The 26,746-nt window shown below is 40.5% G+C and overlaps 1 protein-coding gene and 1 long non-coding RNA gene across 3 annotated transcripts in view; one reads left to right on the plus strand and one right to left on the minus strand.

The window, feature by feature from the left end:
- Positions 1-9,899, plus strand: part of LOC123499543 — a 32,354-nt gene extending 22,455 nt beyond the window's left edge. Inside the window, exons 3-4 of one of the 2 annotated variants that reach the window (XR_006673026.1) lie at positions 8,988-9,120; positions 9,772-9,899. This is a non-coding gene — a long non-coding RNA (uncharacterized LOC123499543). Of the gene's footprint in view, positions 1-8,987; positions 9,585-9,771 lie in introns of those variants that run through there. The other variant, XR_006673027.1, reaches the window with a different exon arrangement.
- The window catches only part of LOC123499540 (organic cation transporter protein-like), a 34,250-nt gene continuing 10,180 nt past the window's right edge, over positions 2,677-26,746 (minus strand). The window contains 12 exon segments of the mRNA XM_045247643.1: positions 2,677-5,701; positions 7,669-7,685; positions 7,688-7,852; positions 8,982-9,061; positions 9,820-10,013; positions 11,097-11,162; positions 11,830-11,977; positions 12,610-12,778; positions 13,834-13,988; positions 15,654-15,757; positions 19,709-19,898; positions 21,191-21,290. Of these exon segments, the coding sequence (XP_045103578.1) occupies positions 5,561-5,701; positions 7,669-7,685; positions 7,688-7,852; positions 8,982-9,061; positions 9,820-10,013; positions 11,097-11,162; positions 11,830-11,977; positions 12,610-12,778; positions 13,834-13,988; positions 15,654-15,757; positions 19,709-19,898; positions 21,191-21,290 (1,529 nt within the window). The 3' untranslated portion in view covers positions 2,677-5,560.

A 26,746-nucleotide genomic window follows, 5' to 3' on the forward strand; every position in this document is an offset into this window, starting at 1 on the left:
CAGGGAGGTGGTGAGGCGAGACTGTAAGATGTGCGGTATCAACAAAGAAAGTAGGTATCAATATTTCCGGTATTCTGATAAGTTACGGTTCGATACGTAAACATAACACCGATATACCACTATTTCCTTAAATACCGGTAATACCAATATATAATAGTTTTTTTTTCGTTTATTTAGCATTTTCGAACAGCATGTAAAAACAATCACACAAGGTAGTTTTAGGTGACTTTTAAAGGTGCGTCACTGATCTTATCCTTGTGGTGACGTGACATCAGAGAGAGAGAGAGAGAGAGAGTGAGTGAGATTACCACATTGAAACCCTGTATTGGAGTGGTTACGCGAAGCTCGTTATTGTATGCGGTGTCATTCTCTGTACCTGAACCACGTGGCGCCTGAATTAACATTGTACTCAGGATTTGTATCAAGGCGAAGGTTGGTGTGTGTGTGTGTGTGTGTGTGTGTGTGTGTGTGTGTGTGTGTGTGTGTGATGAAGGAAACTGCTGGTCGAGAAAGTGAGAGGAAAAGAAGAAAGTATTGAGAAAGTGACTATAGGACAGTAACACGTGCGCCAGTAGTATTGGTGGTGGTAGGAGGAGGAGGAGGAGGAGGAGGAGGAGGAGGAGTGATATCATTAAGTGTAATTATAAAGACAGACAAATGACATTAATGAAACGGTTGGTATAATGCACACAGTTTTCCATTGACCAAACCATTCCATGCTGTCAAACTCAATGAACGCATTTTGATTTAGCTTTCAGGGTGCGAAGATAGAAAAACGAACACCTCAGTTACAGAAATGGAGCTGAATTTTTTATTACCAACACACACACACACACACACACACACACACACACACACACACACACACAACTTTCAAAACCCCATAATTGAATCTACATTGGGTTTTAATTGTGCTAACGGTTCCAGTGACATGAACCATATTTCGCCATTATTACGAAGGGATAAGCACGTGTGAACCCGATTAATCATTTCTATGGGCTTTCAAAATGGTCGTGGTGAGAGAGTAAGTAGAGCGTTTCTGAGTACGGACCCCTAACACACACACACACACATACACACACACACACACACACACACGTTGAAATTTGAGACGAGGGTGCAGAGTTCCCGAGTAGATGGATGTATCAGTAAGCACAGCGCAGGTGGAGTAAAAGCAAAGAGAGGTGGGCGTGTTAGGAGCAGGTGGACCGCTTTGCCTTACCACCCTCAACAGCCTCCAGCCTCCACACGTGTGCCACCCCTACCTCTCCTCCCCGCCAGGTGTGTCCCCTCCCACACGTGTGCCGCACTCCCCATATTAACGACAGGTGGCGATTTTCTGGCCACGTTAGGCTAAGATATGACATGTTAGCATTTTCACCTTTACATAATTTGCTTTAGAAAACATACGCGGCTACACATGTAAGAAGTGGAAAGATTAAAGTGTATATGTAATTTTCAAGATAATATCAACAGTGTGTCTATTCTAGTGTCTATTCTAAAGTCGCTCCTGGCTCTCGGTCTGTATGTGCTCCGGACGAATGCGTGTATTTTTATTTATTTTTTATTTATTCATTTATACTATGTGGGCTTTTCACGGGAATTTATGGACTAAATTTGTGGAACCATGCGTGCTTTGGGGTCCGAGGGATCTCCAAGCGCACGGGTTCGAATCCTGTCCACGGTCTGAGTGTAGGTTGGGCTTCCTCACTCGGGACAACGATTTCCTAGCGGGTGAGCTTTGAGATAGGAGGTACCACAAAAAGATACCCCTTTAGCCCATAAACTTCCATGAAAAGCCCACATAGTATAAATAAAAAAAAGGGGAGGAGATACTGTTTAGGGTAGTTCTAGTTGTCAGATCTTGAGGAAAACCGTGAGCTGTCTTTGTGGGAAGTGTGTGGATGAAGAGTAAACAAGACTTAGTATTATTCACATCAAGTCAATTGTCTCACCAAAAAGCTACAATATATTCTGAACACGGGGCCTCTTTAGAGTAGACAGACTATAACCACTAAGGATTGCTACTAGTGATGTGTTGCCTTTAACACAATTTGTCTTTGTTTGTGGTCATTGCAACTGTTGGTGATTTTGAGGTGTGATTGTATTAGAGAGAGAGAGAGAGAGATGGATGTGGTCATTGCAACTGTTAGTGATTTTGAGGTGTGATTGTATTGAGAGAGAGAGAGAGAGAGAGAGAGAGAGAGAGAGAGAGAGAGATGTGGTCATTGCAACTGTTAGTGATTTTGAGATGTGATTGAGAGAGAGAGAGAGAGACTATGTTATAATACACTTTCACCTTCTTTCAGGGCGTGTTTAGGGGTAATGGGGAGAGGAAGATGCTTTCACTGAGTGGTGGTGGTCAGCTTTTTACTATCATTTATTTTTGTTTTACTGTTGTTTTCACTTTTCATTCATGGAGTGGTTAGAAACTTACACACACACACACACATACACAGTTTATATTTTTCCATCTTAGTTTTTTTCTAGTTTTTTTTCATTATTTTTAAACATTAGAGGATATTAATATTTTCGTAATTCTTTGTAAAGTTACTCTATATTTTATGTTTCAATCTTTTCTAAACTTTAAATTGTAATATATTTTCTAATTATTCTCGGGGATTTTATTTATTTTTCCACACTTTGAATTTGAAGGATGGAAATCAATATCAAAACTTACAAATCTTCGTTTATTTCAGTCATACAATAGAAAACCCTCCTCAACACTTCACAAAATATTACATCGGTAAGAAAACTTTACTACATGGTGGCTCTAAACTTGTGTGTGTGTGTGTCTTCACTTACCTCTGTTCATTCCTTGCCTTTCCTTCCCTGTCTCCTTTTTAACTCAGGATATTAATCAGGTGTTAATATATTCTAACCTATTCTCTTTTGTAGTAAGCGATTATCTTTTCTTTATTTTTGTGTAAGTCTGAACGAAACACACAATTTTTTTTTTTTTTTCACTTTGTTTAAATCAAGGTTGTGTTTTATTCTTTTAAATTTCTGGCAACTTTCAACTTACCATGCTTCATATTTTGATCTACAGAATTTGATGATGTTCCTTCCTTTTCCAACATGCATTTTCCACAACTTTGCTTTGATATTGTACGTTTTCTTTTCTGCATTCGATATTTTACTTTCTTTTGTGCACTCGATATTTTACTTTCTTTTGTGCACTTTCTCATAATTTCACCGCATTTCTGTTTATTATTTCTTTCACCACCTAAGCATTTTTCCCCTCCTCGTTCTTCAGTGTACTATCTCTTATCAATCTTATTCTATTTCTCTCTTTCAAACTGTATAATTTCTCACAAGTTTGCTAAAGTATGTTGCATTTTTCTTTTTATCTTGGGTTTTATTATCCATCACAGCCACATTCCCCAATTGACTGTTATCATCATTAGCTTCCTCTATTTTCTTTTCAGGTACCTACACTGAGGAATGGAGGAATGTTTGTCAGGCCACTCACAGTTTTGTAACTAGGTATAGTCTTGGGACCTTGTTGTTGAGAAGGTGTGGTTTGGACTTGTGGTGGTGGTAATGTAGAAGTAGATGCAGAAGGACAGCTTTGGTGGTGATAGTGGTAGTTGTAAGAGTTCTAGTGAGAGTAGCTGACAGGTTCTCTTCACTTTCTCCCTCATTATCTTAAAGAGCACAGTAATGTAATGGAAGTGATAGTTTACGTTGAAATAATTTTTTATAGCCATTTTTTTGGTTTCTTCACCACCTCAAAAAGCAAGAGACCACCATCTCAAAAAGCACAGTACACAGTAGACATAATATTTCCTCATCATTGCTTGCCAGTGATAATGGTGGTTGTAGAAGACCTGTGCAGTGTTACCCTTACTGTGCTCCAGCCAGATGTGGAATGTTGTTATTGTTTACAGAAATCATACTAAATATAAAGCTTGTGTTCTTAGCTTGGTTTCTTGTACATTTTTCAAAGGCCAGAAGTTACAAGTAGCTAGAGACCTTTTTATATTTTTCAAAGGCCAGAAAATATAAGTAGCCAGAAATTACTTGTGATGATTTTTTTCTGATTGATGATGTAAAATCCATGTTGAACTATATAGAACTAGAATCATAAAAACACCTTTGAAAACTAGGAACTTCCAACCTGTCAATAACAAGGTTGACACAGAAATCTCCAAGAACACAGTATGTGCTGAGGAATTGATCTTAACCTCTCCAGTACCATGACGCATTTTCATAATTATTCTTCTTGCTATTTAGCGATTTTATACAGCTTCAGAAACTTATGTGAAGATTAAAATAGCAAAGACTCTGTTCATTAATCACTCTTCCTAGATCCTTGCTATGTGAATAAAATGTATCCCAGTACTGAAGAGATTAAGGACAGCCATGAGAGGGAGGGGCTGGGGGGGATCAAACTTCTGATCTCACTCCCAGGAAGCACAAGTTGGTATGTTACTAAATGGCCCGAGATCAACAAGATTAGAGTGGATTCTGGTCAGCCTTGCCTGTCCTTCTACTACAAAATATCAAGGGCTGGTGTTGTCCTGGATGAAGGGTTTAATTAACTTTTTATTTTAAGTGTCTGTTTTGTGAGATCTTGAGATGTATAACTTGAAATTTTTTTCTGAGTTAGATATTAATTTTTCCTTGGTTAGAAATGTTATACAACTACTAAATGTGTTGCCCTATGCATTTTTACTAAATAAGCAAATACTACTCTGTTCACTGTAATACATACAATGGCATTATCTTATCAATGTCACGGAATACATAAGTATCACTGTAATACAGATTTACATTGCATTATGCTATCTTATATATGAATATTGGTTGTGATGAAGTAAAGTAATTCTGAATGAAACTTCAGAGTTGATTTTAATGTCGCACTGTGAAATCCAATGCATCACTGTAACTCGTCAATGTTGTTAACAAGTGTGATCAACAACACAGTCAGCTGTGAACACATTCTTCACATAAGCAGCCTTTTCTCTCAGTGGTATCAAGACCACCAGCCACCAGAAGAAAACTTGGGTGAATAATTCATGTTTAAAAATGCCAGAAGCAATCTAAGAGTCATTTATTACAAAAGAAATGCAATTCTCAAAGTGATAATTGTTATGAAAATTTTTGTGTCAAGAATTCTGGAACACTGCCATTTGTTCAGCATTCAGTGGAGAAAGCTGGCTTTTCATGTGAAATAAAAATGTGCATCACCAGCCGAGACAAAACGTACTCCTACAAGTAGAGACCAACAAGGACTGTATCCTTAAATGTTTGTGCATCTTATCTGGACTGCTTTCACCAGACTGCAGTGAGCTTTGCTTTCAAGGGCATTTTCATAATTGATAAGTTATACAACACATCTGCATCATCAATGCAAAATACACCCATGAAAACCTGAAAAATCACCTGTGGCTTTAGAAAACAGTCCTCAGGCAAGCACAAGGCACTTCAGAGACACAAACCCATGTGACAATGAAATAGGACAGCAGGTTACAGATGGAACTTCGTGGCAGGTGTGTGAATGGCAAGACAGTGGCAGTAGGTGTAGTGGTGATGGGGTTGAACCTTTACTGCTCCTCTACCTTGGCATGGCCTCAACTTCTTCCACTGTTTCTGGGAGGTGCATCTTGTCAGTCTCCGGAAGCAGCAGAGCCAGCAGGCCGGCAGCCACGGAGAGTAGGCCAAACACAGTGGATGGCACAGCGTAGTGGAAGTCTCCCTGTGGTGGTGAGAGTTGGGAGTCAAGGAGTGTTTGGAAGAAAAGTGAGAACAATAAGAAAGAACAGAACAATGAGGAAGAAAGTAAAGGAAGAATGCTTCTTACTTTTCTTCACTAACAATGTGTGTGTATCTATCATAGTATATACATCAATGTAATAATATACATAGTGAAATTAGAACAAGTAACACATTAATAGATAGGTCTTGGGATCTACCATTGATAATCACAAGACATGGAATTACTGCTTATCCATTATTTTCATCTCTCTCACATGGGTAAGCAATAACTACAGAGGAATTTAGCTGAAAGGTTGCACATAAGTGTGGGGAGATTGGGATGAATCATTTGATGTCTGGTGTTGTACTGCTCAGTGCCCATAACTTCCAGCCTGACTTGATGGAAAGCAACATCAGTGACTCGAGCTGTCTGTTAGGAGCGACGAGGAGCAGCAATAGCAGCAGGACAGCAATGAGGAGTCTGTGCAGCACTGGTGAGGAGCACTATCCCTCACTACTGAGTTGCCACCCCAGTGCACTGCAGGGATGGCATGCAGGTGCTAACACTTGAGCTGCAGGTGGGAGGTCTCCCACTCCTAGTGTATAATATAAGTAAGAGCCAGCAGTATCCACTGGAGGCAGGAGAGCTTCTCACCCTCACCTCCCACACCAACCTCCTTGTGGCAGATGACTTCAACACCCACCACCCCATGCTGCAGTCACCATCCCCAGCCAACGAGACAGGCTGCACTGCTCTGAGAGGTCACTCACATCCAACTCATCAACACATGTGAGGCCATCCACAACCACAGGGGAAGGCTTGACCTCACTCTGGTGTCAGGTGCTCGCTGATGGAGCCACGTAGCTTGGCAGATGCACCCCACCCTCACCAGCGACCACTTCACTACCCCAGTGATCCCCAAGCCTGTTCTGGGACATCAGGAGAGCCAACTGGGCCAAGTTTCAAGCCTCCCTATACAAGTGGTGGACCACCTACTAGCCAACTAACAACATCCACTGGCAGGAGAGGGACCTGACTGGTGACATTCTGAATGCAGCCAACTCAGCCAACCATAGAAGAGTCATGCACTGCTGCCAATGGCCAAACTGGTGATTTTACAGCAAGGAGGTGTGGAAATACAATTACTGCATTAACATTCACAGGAAGCTCTATGAGAGGCACCCCAGTGCCACCCCACCAACTTGAGACTTTTGCAGGATGTCATTGTCTGCGTGTGTGGCAAGTGTCCCTGAGGGCCAGGAAGGCTAAGTGGTTGGAGTGGTGCTCCACTTCCAGCTACCATATATCCTTAGGCCAACTCTGGAGAAGTATGAGGATGGCGTCAGGCGCTGCCCGACCCCACCCACCCATACCCAAAACAGCTGACTGAGAGGCTTGTTATTGTCTTAACAGCGCGAGGTTGCAGTGACCAGCTTCCACTGTGCATACATTTTCTCCAGCAGCAGTTCCAGCTGCACCACAGTGAGGTTGTCGAAGAGGCAATGAGAGGAACCAGCCTTTCTCCCTCCAAGAGCTGGTGAAAGTGAAGAGGAGAGGCGGGGACAGACAGCGTGCTTTACTTTGTGCTGGCTGGTGCTGCTGACCATGCTCAATGCATTGTGGAAGATAGTCTGCCTGCAACCAGCATGGAAGGAGGCTGACATACAACCCCTCCCAACCCGAGTGAGACCACCAAGCTCAGGCTCTCTCTCCTTTCTCAGCTGCACAGCCAAAAATGGCTGAGATGATGGCTGCAGTTGCACTTTCCTTAACTCTACCAAAGTAACAACCCCCTTTCATTAAAAAGTATTAGTAGGTCTTGAATAAGTAAGATGCTAAAATTAATTCATCCTCCCATTAACCACCAACCAATAAATAAAACACCCTTCCTTTCTTCTAACCCCAGCACTGTAACACCCTTTATTCCTGCTGGAGGCACATCCCAGTAACAACACACATTCTCTCACCAGGAGGTCAACAATGAAGGAGCCAAGGCAGATCCTATCCTGGCACACATGGAGGACGTCCCCACTGCAATGTTCCTCACTCCTGTTGGCACCAATTCAGCAGAGTAGATGTATGCCACTCCAAATGCCGCTGAGTTGAAGAACTTCCCAACTGTAGCCAGCGTCATGTTCAACCACACCATTTCTGTGTGTAGTGGGAAGGGCAGTGTTATTGTCATGGGAGATAGTGGTAATGAGGAACAGGTGGTACTATGAGAGATAAATGAGAGAACTAGACTGATTGATTGAGGAAAACTTGGGAAAAGTGTTATGGGGGAATCTTGCAGTGTTAAGTGGCTCTTATACATACAAATTAAGGTTGATGGTCTAAAGATATGGAAAAAAAAGGAGAGGAGAAGGCATAGCAGTGGATGTTAGGGATACATCATTATGTTATTATGTATTAACAGTATAATCAAAACAGATAGCAAAACAGTCTCAAAGAGTGGATAGTAAGGAAGTATCAGGATCCTTATTAGTGTGCAGCACTGTTGTGCTACAATGGGTAACACTGAAGCTAAGGAATTTCTTAAAGATAATTCAGGATATTTTTTTTAAACCAGTAATCTTAGAATCCACAATGGAAAACAATATTCTACCTTAATTCTAACAAACAGGGAGGAAATTGTTACAAAAATAGGTAAAGGCGACCACGGTGAAATTACGGTAGGTACAAATTAATATGGGTTGAAGCTTTTAAAAAGCAAAATATTAGAAAAGTACCCAATATTGAAGGATTAGAAAGGTTTGAGTGGAGTTCATCTTTAGAAATGGATGAAATAGCAATAGTGCCATAAGCATGAAATGGGGGAAAGGTGAAGTCAAATTATTAGAGATATTTTAGGCTAGATGTTAGAAGCCTTGAGGTGGGCTGAATGTTGAAAGATTTTAACTGTTTCTATTAATGAAGGAGTTTCAGCTAGATGAGTGAAAGTATAAAAGTGAAGTGCAAAAACTAGTTTCAAATAGAGGTTTAAGCTGATGAGGAAGAGAAAGGGGGCATCTGACACCAGCCAAGGACAGACAACTGTTTTATAATGATGCTCAGGTGTGAGAGAAATAATAGTAGTAGTGTGGAGAGAGGAATTTTAAATAAGTATAACAAATTAAAAACACTTGAGATACTTTGCAGTAATTTTCTTCCTAATATCATAAACTGAAACTCTTCCTTCTCTTTTCTCTGGATAATACGCACAGCAACACTCAGCACCTTTCCTTCCTTATTCCTAAAGATAACTAACACAGTAACTCTAATATCTTGCTCTGGCACCCACCCTTAGGCACAGCGAGGATGAGGAGACAAGCAGTGCCACAGATGGTGAACAGCACACACAGGTTCAGTCGCCTGCCAAACCTGCAAAGATAGATGGAGTAAGCAGAGGGACAAAGACCAGCTAGGTGAAAGACCAGCAGGTGAGAGCCAAGTGACGTCTTGTGGTGGAATACTGTGACACTGCAGGAAAAACATCACATATGGTCAGGGTTAAGGGAGGCTAAAATGACAAAGGAGAGAAAGGGAAAAGATTTTAAAACTATTAAAATAAAAAGTAAATTAAATCCTTAAGTGAATATAGAAAAGATAGATCTGATGGAGGAGGGGAAGAAAAATATTACATATGAAAAGTGGATGTCAGTTGAGTTAAAGGAGGAAAGAAAAATATTTTGATTTAAAAGACCAAAAAACTTAGGATACTAATTATGACAAAAGCAAAAAACTATTACACAGCAATCATGAAACAAAAGTGGAGTAAAATTTTTAAAACCTGACGTCAATGAAACAAAACAAAATAAATGAAAAATAAAAAAATTTTCTTAATGGGAATAACAAATGTAAAGTCTTTGTAAAGACAAAAAAGAAAACCTTGATTCTGATAAGAAAAAGCAAATGAAAAATACTGTATAAAAATTAGAATTTAAAAAGACTTTAATCATGAAACAAAAAGAAATAATAAAAAGCAAGTAGAAAAAAAATGCTTCAAACTTTAAAAAATTCACAGAAAAATAAAAATACAAACAAGAAAATAAATCTTTCCTATAATAAAACCAAATCTGACCACCCAACAGCCACCAGCAGGACCAGCACCACCAGCACCACCACCACCACCACCTTACTTTTTGAGAGTCCAGCAAACGAGGAAGTATGAAGGGATCTCCACTAGGCCGGAGAGGAAGACAAGGAGGTAGGGCGAGGCATCAATGTTGCCGCCACTGAAGGTGAGGCCATAATACACCATGCTCACCACGAACCAGGCAAAGAAGATGATCAGACAGCGGCGCCTCATGTTCCGGGTGCTGAGGAGTGTGATCTGTGGAGAACAGTCTTTGAGGAGAGGGAAGGAAGAAAAAAGGAAAAGGTTGGGTTAAAATTAGGGTGTGTTCTGATGGAGATGGTTTTTGGTAGAAGGTGCTTGCACGAAGATAAGAAAGGGAAGGGAGTGGAGTAGTTCAATTGTAAGGGGGAAGGTGTTTGTGGGAAGGGAAGGGAGTGGAGTTCAATTGTGAGAGAAAAAAAGAAGAGGTTAGGTTAGGTTGGGAAGGGAGTGAAAGAGTTCAATTTGTAAGGGAAGAAAGAAGTGGAAGTTTAGTTAGGTTAGGTTGTGATTTGCAAGAAAGGGTGTTTGAGTGAAGGCAAGGAAGAAGGGGAAGGTGAAATCAGGTAAGTTAGCTTGTGATTTACAGGAGATGGTGTTTGAGGGAAGGAAGGCAAGGAAGAAGGGGAAGGTGAAGTCAGTCAAGTTATGTTGTGATCTGTGGGAGTGAATGTTTGAGAAGAAGGAGAGAAGTTGTGGGCATTATTAAATCATATTACTTAATCTTCAAACCAGATTGAAAGAAAAATTCAATATACTGTATTGTTAAATCTTAGTAAAAAGAAAGCAAGTTTGCTAGATAAGTACACTGAGTTGTGAGATGTGAGCTGCAAGAGTAAACACTGAAAGGGAGGTAAGGAGTGTTGGGTTGGAGGAAAGGAAAGATGTAAAGGGGGAATATCTGAGAAGGAAAGGGAGAGGGAGTGCAGTTGTGACCTGTATGAGTGGACACAGAGGGAGGTTAACATCTGACGAAAGAAATGGACTAATAAAGTTGTGTGATATGCAGAAATCAACATTTGAGGGTAGGGAAAGGGAAACTGAGTGAAGTTATGATGAGTAGGAATTCATGTTTGAGGAAGGAAAGAAATTAAGTAAATTTTTACCTGTAGAGTAAATATCAGAGGGCAGGAAAAAGAAAATGAATGAAGTTATAAGCTGCTAGAATCTATATTTAAAAGAGGGGAAGGAGAAAGCGAGTTTAGTTGAACTGAGTGTGTTTGTTTGTCAAAGTTTCTATTAAGCAGCCAACAAATGAGTACTTGGTGTATGGCCTCCCATAGTTGTCCATTTACTTACAATGCTCCTGAAGAAGTTGATGAATTTCTCTAAGAAGCCTTCCTGCAACTTCTCACTTTTCTTGCGCTGGACACATGAAAGAAATAGATTAGCAGAGCACACACACACAATGCATTGTACATATAGGAGAAATAATCAAGCTGTGCATTTGATTCCTACAGAGTGACAAGGAGTAATTTTTTCTTTTAATGTAGGAAGGGCAGCAGTAAGGGCAACAAAAATTGCAATAAAAAAAAATAATGAAATGATTGTCAAATTGGTGTAAGATAGGAATCACCATATTTAATTATATAAATTATATAAATTTCTCTATTACTGGTGGGTGGAGAGAGAGAGAGAGAGAGAGAGAGAGAGAGAGAGAGAGAGAGAGAGAGAGAGAGAGAGAGAGAGAGAGAGAGAGAGAGAGAGAGAGAGAGAGAGAGAGAGAGAGAGAGAGAGAGAGAGAGAGAGAGAGAGAGAGAGAGAGAGAGAGAGAGAGAGAGAGAGAGAGAGAGAGAGAGACTTTAATGTTAGGTTCACAGCACCTGCTCAACCAGTGCTTCACATCTCAATGGGAGTAATAATTTTATCAGGTGTCTACTGTATCTGTCTTGACTTCCACTGTTTTACAAAAGATACAACCTTCCTTATGAATGTATATAATGTGTAAGATATTTTGAAGCAACTTTTTTCCCTTTTCTTTCTTTCTTTTACCTTGACTATCTTTTCCACTGCCTCAGACCCTCCTCCTTACCTCCAACTCGAAGCTGTCACGAAGAGTATCCAGCTCCTCCCTTGGTGGCAATGAGGACCTATTACTCTTGGCCACATTCTTCAGAATCTTCATGGCCTCCTCAAACCTCCCCTGCATCATCAGCCACCGTGGGGACTCTGGCAGCACCCTGAGCCACACCCTTGTTAACAGTGCTGCTAGCGGTGCTTATACTCATTCTCATTCACTATCACTTCAAATTTAAAGATAAACTCTGTCAATCTATGGATAAAGAATACTGAAAGATATGGGAAATAAGATAGAAAAGATGGAATGCAGGGAAAATATAGTGAGATGAGGAGGAAATCTCTCTCTCTCTCTCTAGTCAGGATGATGAACATGAAGAGATAGGATTGAGAGAAGAGACTGGTAGAGGGAAGTTAGTGTGAGAAAGGGGAAAATATTATGGAAAATATTATCTCGCAGACTCTGGACGTAAGGAATAGATAGGTTAAGGCCCAGGAGAAGCACCGACATTGTATCTTAGTGTCCACAAAGCATTAACCACCATTAAAAACTAGTGCCTATACTCTTTCTAAAGTACTCACAAAGCATCAGTCAGTCAACAAGAGTAACCTCTCTCTCTCTCTCTCTCTCTCTCTCTCTCTCTCTCTCTCTCTCTCTCTCTCTCTCTCTCTCTCTCTCTCTCTCTCTCTCTCTCTCTCTCTCTCTCTCTCTCTCTCTCTCTCTCTCTCTCTCTCTCTCTCTCTCTCTCTCTCTCTCTCTCTCTCTCTCTCTCTCTCTCTCTCTCTCTCCACCCACCAGTAATAGAGAAGCAGCAGAGCACTAGGGATAGATATGCAGAGCTGAAGGTTCCTCCAATTGTTGACAGTATAGGCAATTCCTGGCAGCAGCATGAAGCCCACAGCAAAGAAGCACTGGTACAGCATGCCCATGGTGGTGCGTCCCTCCGGCCCCACCGTCTCCATCACTGCCGGGATAATTGTTGAAAGGGACGGCAAGATACTTTTGTGTGAAGTGTTTATAAGCATCTAAAGAAAGAAAGATTTAAAAAGGATAGATTTAGAGTTTCTATGTAGTTTTATGGTTGTAGGTGGCTGCAGAACTAGTAGAGATGTCCCAGAGTGATTAGTAATTATGGAAAGGATGTGCCAAATAGTAGTGAAAGTTAATAGTTTTCCAAATAAAGAATTTGTTTTCAAATACAAAGAAAAATGTGCAGTCTTCCAAATAATACATTAGATCTATGGAGGAAATAAAGAGCTAAAAGAACACAACAAACAATAAATATACATTGGAAGACGGGGATGAGAATTAAGAATGAATATAAATAGTTTTGTAAGTAAAAATAAGAAAAAGAGATTAAAGTAAGAGATGAATGAAATGCATCACCAGAGGAAATACAATGCAGAAAGAACACTGAAAAAAAAGAGGAGTAGATAACAATATAGAAAAGGAGGAAGAAAGAATACAGGATAGAAGAGGTCAGCATGTAAAGGAGGCGAGAAGAAGAGATATAAGCATGTATAGAAATAGCTTCTAAATAAAGCAATCAATAGATACAAGAAGAGCATCACCAGAAGAAACAAGGAGTGCAAACCATATAGGTACATACACACAATACATTAAAACACCTCATTTGGTATTAAACCCTTCAGTACCATGACACACTTTCATATACATTCTGGTTACCACGTGGTGATTTTATACAGTTTCAGAAACTCATGTTGGTGGTTAAAATAGTGAAGTCTGTGGCCATTAATCTTCTGACCTACACTGACCCTTCCTAATGTCAATACAATGGTGTAACCATGCACAAATCACAAGGTAAAAATGTGTCCCAGTACTGAAGGGCTTGAAAAACAAAACCGCATAAATTCTCAACTCAATCCTGCTAAAAACAAACCAAAAAAAATACAATCAAATAGAAACAACAACAATCAAGAGCTATACAGTTAACTATCCATTCTTTATGCCCTCAAACAATACATTCCCTTTCCTTCCACCACCACCACCACTACTAACCAATCACAAAGTTAGGGAGGAAGAGGCCCGACCCGAAGGCAGCAACGAGGAACCTGAAGAGGAGGAAGAGGGAGTACTCGGTGACGAAGGCGACGATGATGGCAGACACCACAAAGCCCAGTGCCGAGATGAGGGAGATGGTGCGGCGGCCAAACCTGCAGGAGGCACAGAAGGAGGAGGGATGAAGGATGCAGGAGTGGTGTAGGACATAGGAGGGAGCAATGAGTGGTGCATTACTGGTATTTAAAGTTGTAATGTAGATTTTTCATTTATTTATTTATTTATTTTTTGTGGGTATTTTGGAGAGAGAGAGAGAGAGAGAGAGAGAGAGAGAGAGAGAGAGAGAGAGAGAGAGCTAATAGTATTCTCATATCACTAGAGCTGTCAAAATTTTTTTCTCTCTCTCTCTCTCTCACCATCTTCCTTACCATTATTTCATCTTACATCTTCACCATTCAATCTATCTTCCTATTATCATCTCTCTCTCTCTCTCTCTCTCCTATCTTTATCTCTCTCTCCCTATCTTCATCTCTCTCCCTATCTTAATTATCTCCCACTCCTTCTTTACTACTTTGTATCTCTCTCCTATCTTCCTTCTTTACTACTTTGTATCCTTTCCATACTGCTCTAGTACAACTACCCCAGACAGTCCAAGGCCCTCACAAAGACACAGAGGAGATAAGCAAAGGAGAGTAGCTTGGAATGAGTAGGGTGCAGGAGATAAGAGGTAGAGAACAGTAGCAGGATATTAAGTGCCACTATCTCTTGTGAGAGTAGTACCTTTATCAATGACTTTGGCTTCCTCCTTATCAGTCATTTCTCTTTTTTTTTTTTTTTTTTTTCTTTTTTTCTCTCTCTCTCTCTCTCTCTCTCTCTCTCTCTCTCTCTCTGTCTGTCTGTCTGTCTTTCTCTGGTCGGTCTGTCTGTCTGTCTGTCTCTATCTCTGGTCTGTCTGTCTGTCTCTATCTCTGGTCTGTCTGTCTGTCTCTATCTCTGGTCTGTCTGTCTGTCTCTGTCTCTGGTCTGTCTGTCTATCTCTCTCTCTGGTCTGTCTGTCTCTCTCTCTCTCTCTCTCTCTCTCTCTCTCTCTCTCTCTCTCTCTCTCTCTCTCTCTCTCTCTCTCTCTCTCTCTCTCTCTCTCTCTCTCTCTCTCTCTCAAGAAACATACTTTTGGACTGTCAAGGGCATTATTGTAGTTTGAGACAATGCAACAAGGTTTCTGTATCAATAATTGGGAAAAGCACAGGTGAAAATTTGACTTAATTATTGTCAAACAAGGTCTGGTGAAAGGTCTAGGAATTTTCTGAGGGCATTATCAGTTCTAGAGATAGTTTCAGAAAGATTCTACACTGATAATTTGTCACAAGCACACATGAGAACTTGAGCAATATCTCTGTGAGTCCTGGGGAGGGAAGAAAGCACTTTAGAATACATACAAGCTCGAGTCATTTCCAGTTTCAAGATTCACTCACACATCAAGAGATTACAAACTTGTCATTTGTTGTCAGAATATTCACTCTTACACCCATATTCAGATACGTCTCCCCTCTCACTATGACAATTTTCGAAGGCCACAGGGACAACTAGTCAGGTTTTCAGGACAGTTTCTCCTTTTAATAAACTAGAAATATTGCCAATCTATCACCAGAAGTGCAAAAATACTCTTAAAAAACACGAGTTTCTTCAACTGTAGCCCTTGGAAAGTATTGATGGTGAGAGAGCAAAGCATTGAAGAATACAGGCCTTACATCCATACCAATCTGTAACTACACATCACAAGGCATCAGTCATTCCCTGCATCCCTCATCATCTTTACTCACTTGTCTGCCAGTTCACTGAGCACCACAGCCCCTGCCAGCACACCAGCCATGTATGTGGACTGGATCAGAGACATACGGTACTTGTTACGGCACACCAGCTCCCACTGTGAAGACAAGGAAGATTAGGGATACTGCAGGGAGGCAAGGTGCTAGATGGTGGTGGTAAATAAAGGTGGCAAAGGATATAAAGGATGCTGTAGTGTTGGATACCAGCTTGCTACTACACATCAGCTGCTACTGTGAGGGTAAGGAAAGTTAGGAGTGCTGCTCTTAAAGGGGGTGAGGTAGCGGTGGTAATGGTAGATGGGAGGGTGAGGTAATGGTGGATGAAGAGTGCTTGTAGTGTTGGATACTTGATGGTTCAAGCACGGCTCATATTGTCCTGTCTCCATATCTCTATTTATCTAATTTTTCTTTAAAGTTATACACATTATGTGCTGTAACAACTTCATCACTAAATGCATTCCACTTTTCCACCATTCTATGTGGAAAACTGTATTTTCCAATATCCTTCACACACTGCCTCTTCCTGATCTTCTTTGCATATCCTCTTGTCCTTCCAGCTTCATCTGCCACCACCACCAGGTCTTGCTTGTCTATCTTTTCATATCTTTTCAATGCCATTAACTATTTTATACATTGTTATTATGTTCTTTCTCTTCTATCTTGTAAGATTGGCAGTCCCATTTCATTAAGTATTTCTTCATGTGTTAGGTCTTTATTTCCGGCACCATCTTTGTAGCTATCTTCTAGATCCATGTGTGTGTGTGTGTGTGTGTGTGTGTGTGTGTGTGTGTGTTCACCACGGTCGCCTGCTGGTCACCCAGCCAGTCTTCCCCATTACGAAGCGAGCTCAGAGCTCATAGACTGATCTTCGGGTATATAGGACTGAGACCACAACACACTCCACACACCGGGAAAGCGAGGCCACAACCCCTCAAGTTACATCCCGTACCTATTTTACTGCTATGTGAACAGGGGCTACACATTAAGAGTCTTGCCCATTTGCGCGTGTGCGTGTATATGTATGTGTGTGTGTGTGTGTGTGTGTGTGTGTGTGTGTGTGTGTGTGTGTGTGTGTGTGTGTATATGTGTGTGTGTATATGTGTGTGTGTGTGTAATTCACTGTTTGATCTGCTGCAGTCTCTGACAAGACAGCCAGACGTTACCCTACGGAACGAGCTCAGAGCTCATTATTTCCGATCTTCGGATAGGCCTGAGACCAGGCACACACCACACACCGGGACAACAAGGTCACAACTCCTCGATTTACATCCCGTACCTACTCACTGCTAGGTGAACAGGGGCTACATGTGAAAGGAGACTCACCCAAATATCTCCACCCGGCCGGGAATCGAACCCGGTCCTCTGGCTTGTGAAGCCAGCGCCTAACCACTGAGCTACCGTGTGTGTGTGTGTGTGTGTGTGTGTGTGTGTGTGTGTGTGTGTGTGTGTGTGTGTGTGTGTGTGTGTGTGTGTGTGTGTGTGTGTGTGTGTGTGTGTTGTATTTACCTAGTTGTAGTTTTACAGGGCCTGGGCTTTATGCTCGTGTGGTCCCGTCTCCATATCTACACTTATCCAATTTTTCTTTAAAACTATGTACACTCTTTGCTGATACCACTTCCTCACTCAAACTGTTCCAAGTCTCAACACATCTTTGCGGAAACTAAATTTTTAACATCTCTCAGACATCGTCCCTTCCTTAGTTTCTTACTATGCGATCTTGTGCTTCTAAAGTCATATTCTTCTCTCAGGATCAGTTTCTCATTATCCACTTCATCCATTCCGTTAATCAATTTATAAACTTGTATCAGATCCCTCTCTCTTCTCTGCTCCAAGGTTGGTAGATCCATTGCCTTTAGTCTCTCCTCATATGCCATCCCTTTAAATTCTGGAACCATTCTTGTAGCCATTTTTGTAGTCTCTAATTTTCTTATGTGTTTCTTTTATGGGGAGTCCACACAACTCCTGCATATTCCAATCTAGGTCTTATTTTAGTACTTATCAATTTCTTCATCATTTCCTTGTCCATATAGTGAAATGCTACTCCAATATTCCTTAGCAAATTATACGTCTCTCTGAAAATTCTATCAATATGGCTAACCGGTTGATTATTTTCTTCCATTGTCACTCCCAAGTCCTTTTCCTTTTTACTTTTTCTAGTTCTACTCCATCTCCCATCTTATAGATTCCCACTGGTCGTCTTTCACTTTTTCCCATTTCCATGACATGGCTTTTGTCCACATTGAATTCCATCTCCCATTTTTTGCTCCATTTCCAGATCTTGTTTAAGTCTTCCTGTAGTATTTCACAATCCTCTTTTGTTTAATGACTCTGCACAGTTTCGCATCGTCCGCAAACAGATTTATGTAGCTGTTCACTCCCTCTGGCATGTCATTTATATATACGAGAAAAAGTATTGGTGCCAATACTGACCCCTGTGGCACTCCGCTGTCTACTGTTCTCCACTTGGACTTCATATCTTTAACTATCGTCCTTATTTCTCTCCCCCTTAAGTAATTCTTCATCCATCTCAATGTGCTTCCTTTTAAGCCACCCTTCTCCTCTAACTTCCATAGTAATCTTTCATGTGGCACTTTATCAAAAGCCTTTTTTAGATCTAAATAAATACAGTCAACCCATCCCTCTCTCTCTTGTACTTTATCAACTATTCTAGAGTAGAAACTCAATAAATTTGTCACACATGACCGACCTTTTCTGTGTGTGTGTGTGTGTGTGTGTGTGTGTGTGTGTGTGTGTGTGTGTGTGTGTGTGTATTTATTCACGGTCGCTTGTTGGTCTGGTCACCCACCCAGCCTTCCCCATTACACACACACACACACACACACACACACACACACACACCTGAACCATAACATATGATTCCACAATAAAATTGATATATTACATGCACAGATGAGAAAACCTCGTAAAGTTCAAGTTCATTACCTCAAAGGGAAAGGGGAGGAAAGAGAGGAGGAACAGGGGGAGACCATGGCCAGGGCATTACCATCTGTGAATTTGAGAGAGAGAGAGAGAGAGAGAGAGAGAGAGAGAGAGAGAGAGAGAGAGAGAGAGAGAGAGAGATTGCAGCATGAGAGATTAGAGACAATAAAAAGGAGAGGAGAAAAAAATTGAAACAAAAATGAAAGAGGAAAAAAAATGATTTGAAGAAAATATTGGTAACAAAATTAAACAAGAATGAGAAATGGTTGAAGTAGATTATAAGAAGATGAACGACTAAACCATGACAGAAATAGCAGTACTAGTAAGAAGAGGAGGAGGAAGCAGAAGGTGGTGATGCTGATGGTGGTGGTGGTGGTGGTATATATGAAACAGTGAAAGAGAAAAGAGCAAAAATAAAAATAAAATAAATAAATAAATAAAAAATAATAATAATAATAAATGAATAAGTAAATAAATGGATGAGGTAGAGAATAAGAACAAAAAGTAAAATAATAAAGACACTAAAAGCCAAGGGAGGAAAAGGTGAAGAAAGTACAGGAGCAAATGAAGAAGCAATAGAAGTCACAGGAGACTGAACAAGAAGAGTCAAACAAAGGAACAGAAAACTGAGAAAAAAAGGAGAAAAAAACAGAAGCAAAAGAAGAACAGAAACACGAAGGAGGAGGCAAAGTAGAAGAGTAAAAAGAAAGCAAGAGTAAAAAAAACTAAAAAGAAGTAAAGAATAAAGGGGAAACAAAAGGGGACAGAAAGAAAACAGAACAAAGAGAAAAAAGGATAAAAAAAACAAGGAAATAAAGAAAAAAGGGAAAACAAAAGGGAACAAAGAAAACAGAACAGAGAAAAAAAAAAGTAAAAAAAACGAAAAGGAAATAAAGAATAAAGGGAAACAAAAGGAAACAAAGAAAACAGAACAAAGAGAAAAAAAGTAAAAAAAACGAAATGGAAATAAAGAATAAAAGGTAAACAAAAAGGAACAGATGAAAAAAAGAAAATGAAAAGGACAAAGAATAAAGGAAAACCAAAGGGAACAGACAGAGAACAACACTTTCCCTGTCTTTCCAAAACCAACACATGATCAAACCACATACTTCCTCCACTGCGGTTGTCTCGTACATAGAGTGATCGTACACCCAATTGTTGCATTCAGTTGTGGGCACGCCGGCGATAGGCAGCAGCGGCAGGTCCTCCTCTCGCAGCCCGCCCGCCACCAACCCCGTCCAGTTCCTGTCATAGTATCTGCAGGAGGAGTACGCGCCCTTGCCATCCCACTCCACAACCCTGCAGGAGTGGTGGTGGTGGTGGTGGTGGTGACAGGCAGTTACAAATTTTCAATGAATTGTTATGATTAGAAAGAATTATAGTTAAAATATACTAAAATGGGAAACTATGAAAAAGAACAATGAAGAAAAAAGATTGCAAAGTGTACAAAATTATTACTTGAGGTGTTTAATTAAGTATGATTACAAATGAAAACTGAAAAAAATTACTGATGTTTTATAAATTCAAACATTTACGACGGTAAATAAAAAGGTTATTAACCCCTTCAGTACTGGGAAATATTTTTACCCTGAGTTTTGGTGATGATTATGAGATTTTATTGACATTAGGAAGGGTTTATGCAGGTCAGAAGATTAACTGCCACAGTTTTCACTATTTAAATCCCCACATAAATTTCTGAAGCCGTACAAAATCACCAAATAATAAGCATAATGAATACAGAAATGCGTCATAGTACTGAAGGGGTTAGGGATAAATACAAAACACTACAAGGAATGATAACAAATGATCAAACAGAATAATAAAGGATTCCAAAGGGTGATTAGGACTACAAAAAAATACAAAGGATAAAAAAAAAAAAAAAATAGAGGATTCGAGAGGAAAACCTTAGAGGACAACTACAAGGAGTTAATACAAAAGATAATAGCAAATAACTTCACAAGATACAAAACAAAAATACAATCTTTATAATTCCAAGAAAACCAAAATAAATGAAAGAATGAAAAGTTAAACTGGAAAAAAAGCGAGAGAGAGAGAGAGAGAGAGAGAGAGAGAGAGAGAGAGAGAGAGAGAGAGAGAGAGAGAGAGAGAGAGAGAGAGAGAGAGAGAGAGAGAGAGAGAGAGAGAGAGAGAGTGAAGTGAAGAGCATGAAATGGTAAGGGCAAATTAAAATGAGAGAAGGAGAATAGAGGGAAGGAACATAAAGGGTTTCATAATAGAGAGAGAGAGAGAGAGAGAGAGAGAGAGAGAGAGAGAGAGAGAGAGAGAGAGAGAGAGAGAGAGAGAGAGAGAGAGAGAGAGAGAGAGAGAGAGAGAGAGAGAGAGAGAGAGAGAGAGAGAAGAGAGAGAGGGCAAATTAAAATGAGAGAAGGAGAATAGAGGGAAGGAACATAAAGGGTTTCATAATATGAGAGAGAGAGAGAGAGAGAGAGAGAGAGAGAGAGAGAGAGAGAGAGAGAGAGAGAGAGAGAGAGAGAGAGAGAGAGAGAGAGAGAGAGAGAGAGAGAGAGAGAGAGAGAGGGCAGCGCAAGAAAGACTCAGTGACGAAGAAGGCAAAGTTGCGAGTCACCAACCAGGGCACGGAGCCGTTGCGCAAATCATGCGAGGGTGAGCCAGTGATGTCGTCAAGCGGGGCCACGTGACACCAGTGGTCGGGCGTGGCTGCGATGAAGGCTGAGGGAGGAGAGGGACAGGGTCAGGTGCTTGTCATGGTGCATCAGGCGATAACGCAAGGCACTTCAAGAGGAAAGGCTAGTTAGTTATTGGGAATAGATGAAATAGGAGCTCCTCAGGGAAAAGACCATGAGAATTTATGAATTTTTGTTATTGGCGAGATGAAACAGATGCTCCTTAGTTAAAGTACGTAACAAAAGTAAGTTATAGTTTGTTGTTGGTGCGATGAAATAGAAGCCCCTTAAGGAAAGAATGGTGTGTGACTAGAAATATATTACATTGAAGTTTCTTATAAAAAAAAAAAAAAAAAAAAATGTGAGAATAGCTTTCAGAGTTAGAGAGCTTGTTAACGTAGGCAAATGAAACAGACAGAAGCACTTAACGAAGAAAGAGTTAGGGAATAAATTAAACTAAGAAAGATAGCATTGTAAGGGACAGGTAACAAAAACAAATACAGAGATAAAGAATGATAAGCAAGATAACAAGACGACTGAATTATAAACTTACACTAATGCAGGAATCCATTACAATCTCTTTCAGCAGCAACTCTCACCCCCCCCTTTTTCCTTCAACTACTATCTCCACTTACCGATTAGAGCATCAAGGTTTCATTTCTCCTGTACTTTCCTTAACTCTCACTTCTACACCCTCAATACCTGACTCTACTTGACAATTACGCAGCATCTCTCATTTTTTCTACCTTTACACACTCGCCTGTCACTTTCTTTTCCTCTCACTCTCATTCCTGTTACTCATTTCCTTTCTTGGAGTCTAACATCCTTCTTTTTATACTCCCTACTTTCTCCTTAACACCTTCAATACTGGGAAACATTTTTACCTTGAGATTTATGTACGATTAGACCATTTTATTGACATTAGGAAGGGTCAGAAGATTAATGGCTAGGAGTTATCACTATTTTAATCCCCCACATGAGTTTCTGAAGCTGTATAGAATCTCCACATTGTAAGCAGAATGAATATGAAAACGCGTCGTGGTACTGAAGGGGTTAACTCTATGCTCTATCCTCCTTTCTAATTCCAAGCTAAAGTTTAAACTCGCCTCTCCTTCCTTTACACTATAATCTACATAAACAATAGAACTCGCAACTCCAGTCTCTTATGACTCGCGGAGATACAAGGACGGGAACCACCACAATGGTCCAAGTCACCTCAATATTACTGAAGTTACGTTCTATCATCACAAGAGAGGAAAGGAGAGGAAAAAAGGCTTTTTACAGGAACTTATGGGCTAAAGGGGATACTTTTTTGTGGTACCTTCTATCTCAAAACCCACCCGCTAGGAAACCGTTGCCCCGAGTGAGGAAGCCCAACCTACACTCAGACCGTGGACAGGATTCGAACCCGTGCGCTTGGAGACCCCTCGGACCCCAAAGCATGTATGGCTCCGCTGTACCACGGCGGGAAGAAAAACTCGGGGTAACGAATAGTTTTAGTAGTTATACAAGTATAAGAAAGTAAGAGTGAGTAGCCGACCTGAAGCAAGAAGTGAGGGAGAATAAACAAGGAAGAATGCCGATGAAATATGAACATGATAAAAACGTTGATGATGAAAAAAGTGCTACTGTTGCTGCTGCTGCTGCTGGCGACGATTATGATGATGAAGAAGAGGAGCAGGAGGATGAGGAGGACGAAAACGGAGATGAACAACAAAAATAGAATAAAATGCAATGAGCGAAAAAAATACAATATACAATTATATAGTTTTGGAGAATCTTTTGGCCTTGACTACTCCCTTACCGCTTTGAGGCTAAAACTTTACACCTTTGCTTAGTTATGCCGAAAAAAATACAATAAATAAGAATAAATAATAAGAATAAACAAAGAAAATACATAAACGACAATATACAAGAGAAACAAACCAAGTTGTATGAGAAAGAAAGAAAGACAGGCACAGAATATATATATATATATATATATATATATATATATATATATATATATATATATAGAGAGAGAGAGAGAGAGAGAGAGAGAGAGAGAGAGAGAGAGAGAGAGAGAGAGAGAGAGAGAGAGAGAGAGAGAGAGAGAGAGAGAGAGAGAGAGAGAGAGAGAGAGAGAGAGAGAGAATAATCGAACCCTGAAACGTGGAATTTCACATAACGACATAATCAAACATGGACACACACACACACACACACACACACACACACACACACACACACACACACACACACACACACACACACACACACACACACAGAGGACCGGGGTTCGATTCCCCGGCCGGGTGGATATATTTGGGTGTGTTTCCTTTCACGTGTAGCCCCTGTTCACCTAGCAGTGAGTAGGTACGGGATGTAAATCGAGGAGTTGTGACCTTGTTGTCCCGGTGTGTGGTGTGCGCCTGGTCTCAGGCCTATCCGAAGATCGGAAATAATGAGCTCTGAGCTCGTTCCGTAGGGTAACGTCTGGCTGTCTCGTCAGAGACTGCAGCAGATCAAACAGTGAAACACACACACACACACACACACACACACACACACACACACACACACACACACACACACAGTCATTTAAGGCTTTATCTAAACATGTTTATTATTATCTTTTTCCCCGTTATCATTCCTCTCTATTTCTGTTGCTCTCCATAACGCATCATTCCTCTCTATCTCTCTTGCTCTCCATAACACAATGAATGCATCTGTACGTACTTCTGAGGCTCATCTCTTTTTTCCTCCTCCTCCTCCTCCTCCTCCTCCTCCTCCTCCTCCTCCTCCTCCTCCTCCTCCTCTTTTTTTTTCTTCCTCCTCCTCCTCCTCCTCCTTACCTCTCCATTATTATTACTCACGTCTTTCCTCATTGATCTTTTACATTAAACGATGTGAGAGAGAGAGAGAGAGAGAGAGAGAGAGAGAGAGAGAGAGAGAGAGAGAGAGAGAGAGAGAGAGAGAGAGAGAGAGAGAGAGAGAGAGAGAGAGAGAGAGAGAGAGAGAGAGAGAGAGAGAACGAACGAACTAGGTGAGGATAAGGAAGCTAATTTCCCACTTCGTCTTGTTTTCGTCGTTTAAATCTTGATTTTCACTGATTTTATCTTAAATGCTTTGGAATTTTTAGTCTCTCTCTCTCTCTCTCTCTCTCTCTCTCTCTCTCTGTGTGTGTGTGTGTGTGTGTGTGTGTGTGTGTGTGTGTGTGTGTGTGTGTGTGTGTGTGTGTGTGTGTGTGTGTGTGTGTGTGTGTGTGTCGGTATCTGGCAAATTGCTCGAAATCTCTTGCCCTAAAGTAAACTGCTCAGAAAAAAATTAATTCTCGAATTATCAACTGGTGGAGACGCAGATTGCTCGAAAATAATCGTTGGATGAAAATAATAAAAGTAAGATGTTCAAAGCTGTTGCGCCACCCTTCAATTGAACAGTTTGTTATCGCCATTCCTTCTACAACATTAAGGAAACAGTTCCATATTTCACGCTTAACCTCTTCAATACCATGACATGTTTCCATATTCTTTCTGCTTACTATTGGTGATTCTATACAGCTTCAGAAACTTATGTGGAGTTTACAATAATGAAGACTGTGGCCATTAATCTTCTGACCTCCATAGACCCTTCCTAATGTAAACAAAATCGTCTAATCATGCACAAAACTCAAGGTAAAAATGCGTCCCAGTACTGAAGGGGTTAAACAAAATAAGCCCGCGTCTACGGCTACGTCTATGCGGCTGCCCAATCCACGTGTCTTGAAAATAATCCACTACTTCAAGATCGTACGGAAAACTTTCACTTTTTGCTGGACATTCAAATGTTTTTACATCATTGGGTACAAGTATGAATGCCAACGCAGATAAGAGACAAACTTTAAGAGCAAATTCAGCATTGGTGTCTTACATTGCCTTAAGGCCACTTGCTTGAGTTTCTTGATAAAGGCTTTGATAAATGAAAAAAAGTAACCCCCGCTACATTTAGTCACTGGAAATTCTTGTTCTATGTCCTTAACCATCCCAAGTTCAAAATCAATCTGTTTTGTCAATGGCTGGAATGCAGATTTTTTTATTTATTTATTCTATTTTATTATTATTATTATTTTTTTTTTATTTATTTGAAAGCCCTTAGGCATCTTTTATATCAGGTGTGGGCAAACTACGGCTCGCGGGCTGCATGCGGCTCGGTTAAGTAATTCAAGCGGCCTGACAAATGTTAGTAAGTTTGAAAGAGCAAGTAAATAAACAACGCCAAATAGTTTTGAGAGCATTTAATTTCCTTCCCGCAAGTGTGCACATGTGTGTGAGGATGGCTTTTTCTTTAGATGCCTTTAATTCTGCATTTCAAATATTAATGACGTTGGATTAATATAGTATAGTATAGCCCTTTAAGATTGTGATTTTTTTTTTTTTTTTTTTAATGTGGCCATAACCCTGAAAAGTTTGCCCACCCCTGTTCTGTAAGTTTCTTTATTAGGTAACAGTGCATATACGAGGAGTGTAATATTACCTGACTTCACCTTGTATACAGTTGACCAAATATCAAAGGCACTGTTTTAAAAGTTCATCAGCGTACCAGTGCTCAGAACGTGCCAAGATATTGAGATTGCCTTGGGGTTGCAAAAATTAATATACGACTATTTATGGCACTAGAGTCATAAAAAAGGAAGTAAATTTTGAAGACTGACTGCTAAGGAAATGTTGCGAAGCATTTTGAGCAATTTGCTGTACAAGAAATTGATAATGCGAGAATTTATTTCTGGAGCAATTAGTTTCGCGCAATTTACTATGGAGCAATAACTACTTATATCCAGCAGCTCACTTAGATTCATGTCAGAGAGAGAGAGAGAGAGAGAGAGAGAGAGAGAGAGAGAGAGAGAGAGAGAGAGAGAGAGAGAGAGAGAGAGAGAGAGAGAGATGGAGAGGGAGTGTGAGAAATGTACAAACAAGAGGGAGTGAGGCAGAGGAGGTGGACTTGAAGTAGTGTCGAGAGAGGAGGTGCGGCGTAACTGACACGTGACGACTTCAGGGCTATGATATCGACCTAATAAAATCCCTGAATAGACATTTCGCTCGTGCTAAAAAATAAAGGTAGGGCGGCTGCCTCACCCAGTAGGGAGCTACTTGTGCGCTACATAGTAACAATAAACAATACTGATAATAAGGCAAGGCCCATTAAGCCGCAGCTCTAATATGGACCTGTCAGTTAAAAGGATCAAGGGTTCTCAACCTTTTTCTCGTTAAGAACCCCCTGAGTTATAAGGCCAACTCGAACCCCCATGCAGTAATCTGACATTTAGCGACTGACACTAAGTCAATATGCAACGGTACTGCAAAAGATATTATTAGATAAGCCACCCAAGTACCTACGAAAATTTTGAGCCCCTGAGGGTTCGCGAATCTCAGGTTAAGAAGCTCTGCTCTACATAGTCTAGGTGGGCGTGGGCTGTGGCGTATCCACAACTACAAATAACACAAACAATGATAATAATAAATAAGACATCATTAAGTATGGAAAATA

Source organism: Portunus trituberculatus, chromosome 50, assembly GCF_017591435.1.
Source record: "Portunus trituberculatus isolate SZX2019 chromosome 50, ASM1759143v1, whole genome shotgun sequence".
Classification (NCBI taxonomy): Eukaryota; Metazoa; Arthropoda; class Malacostraca; order Decapoda; family Portunidae; genus Portunus; species Portunus trituberculatus.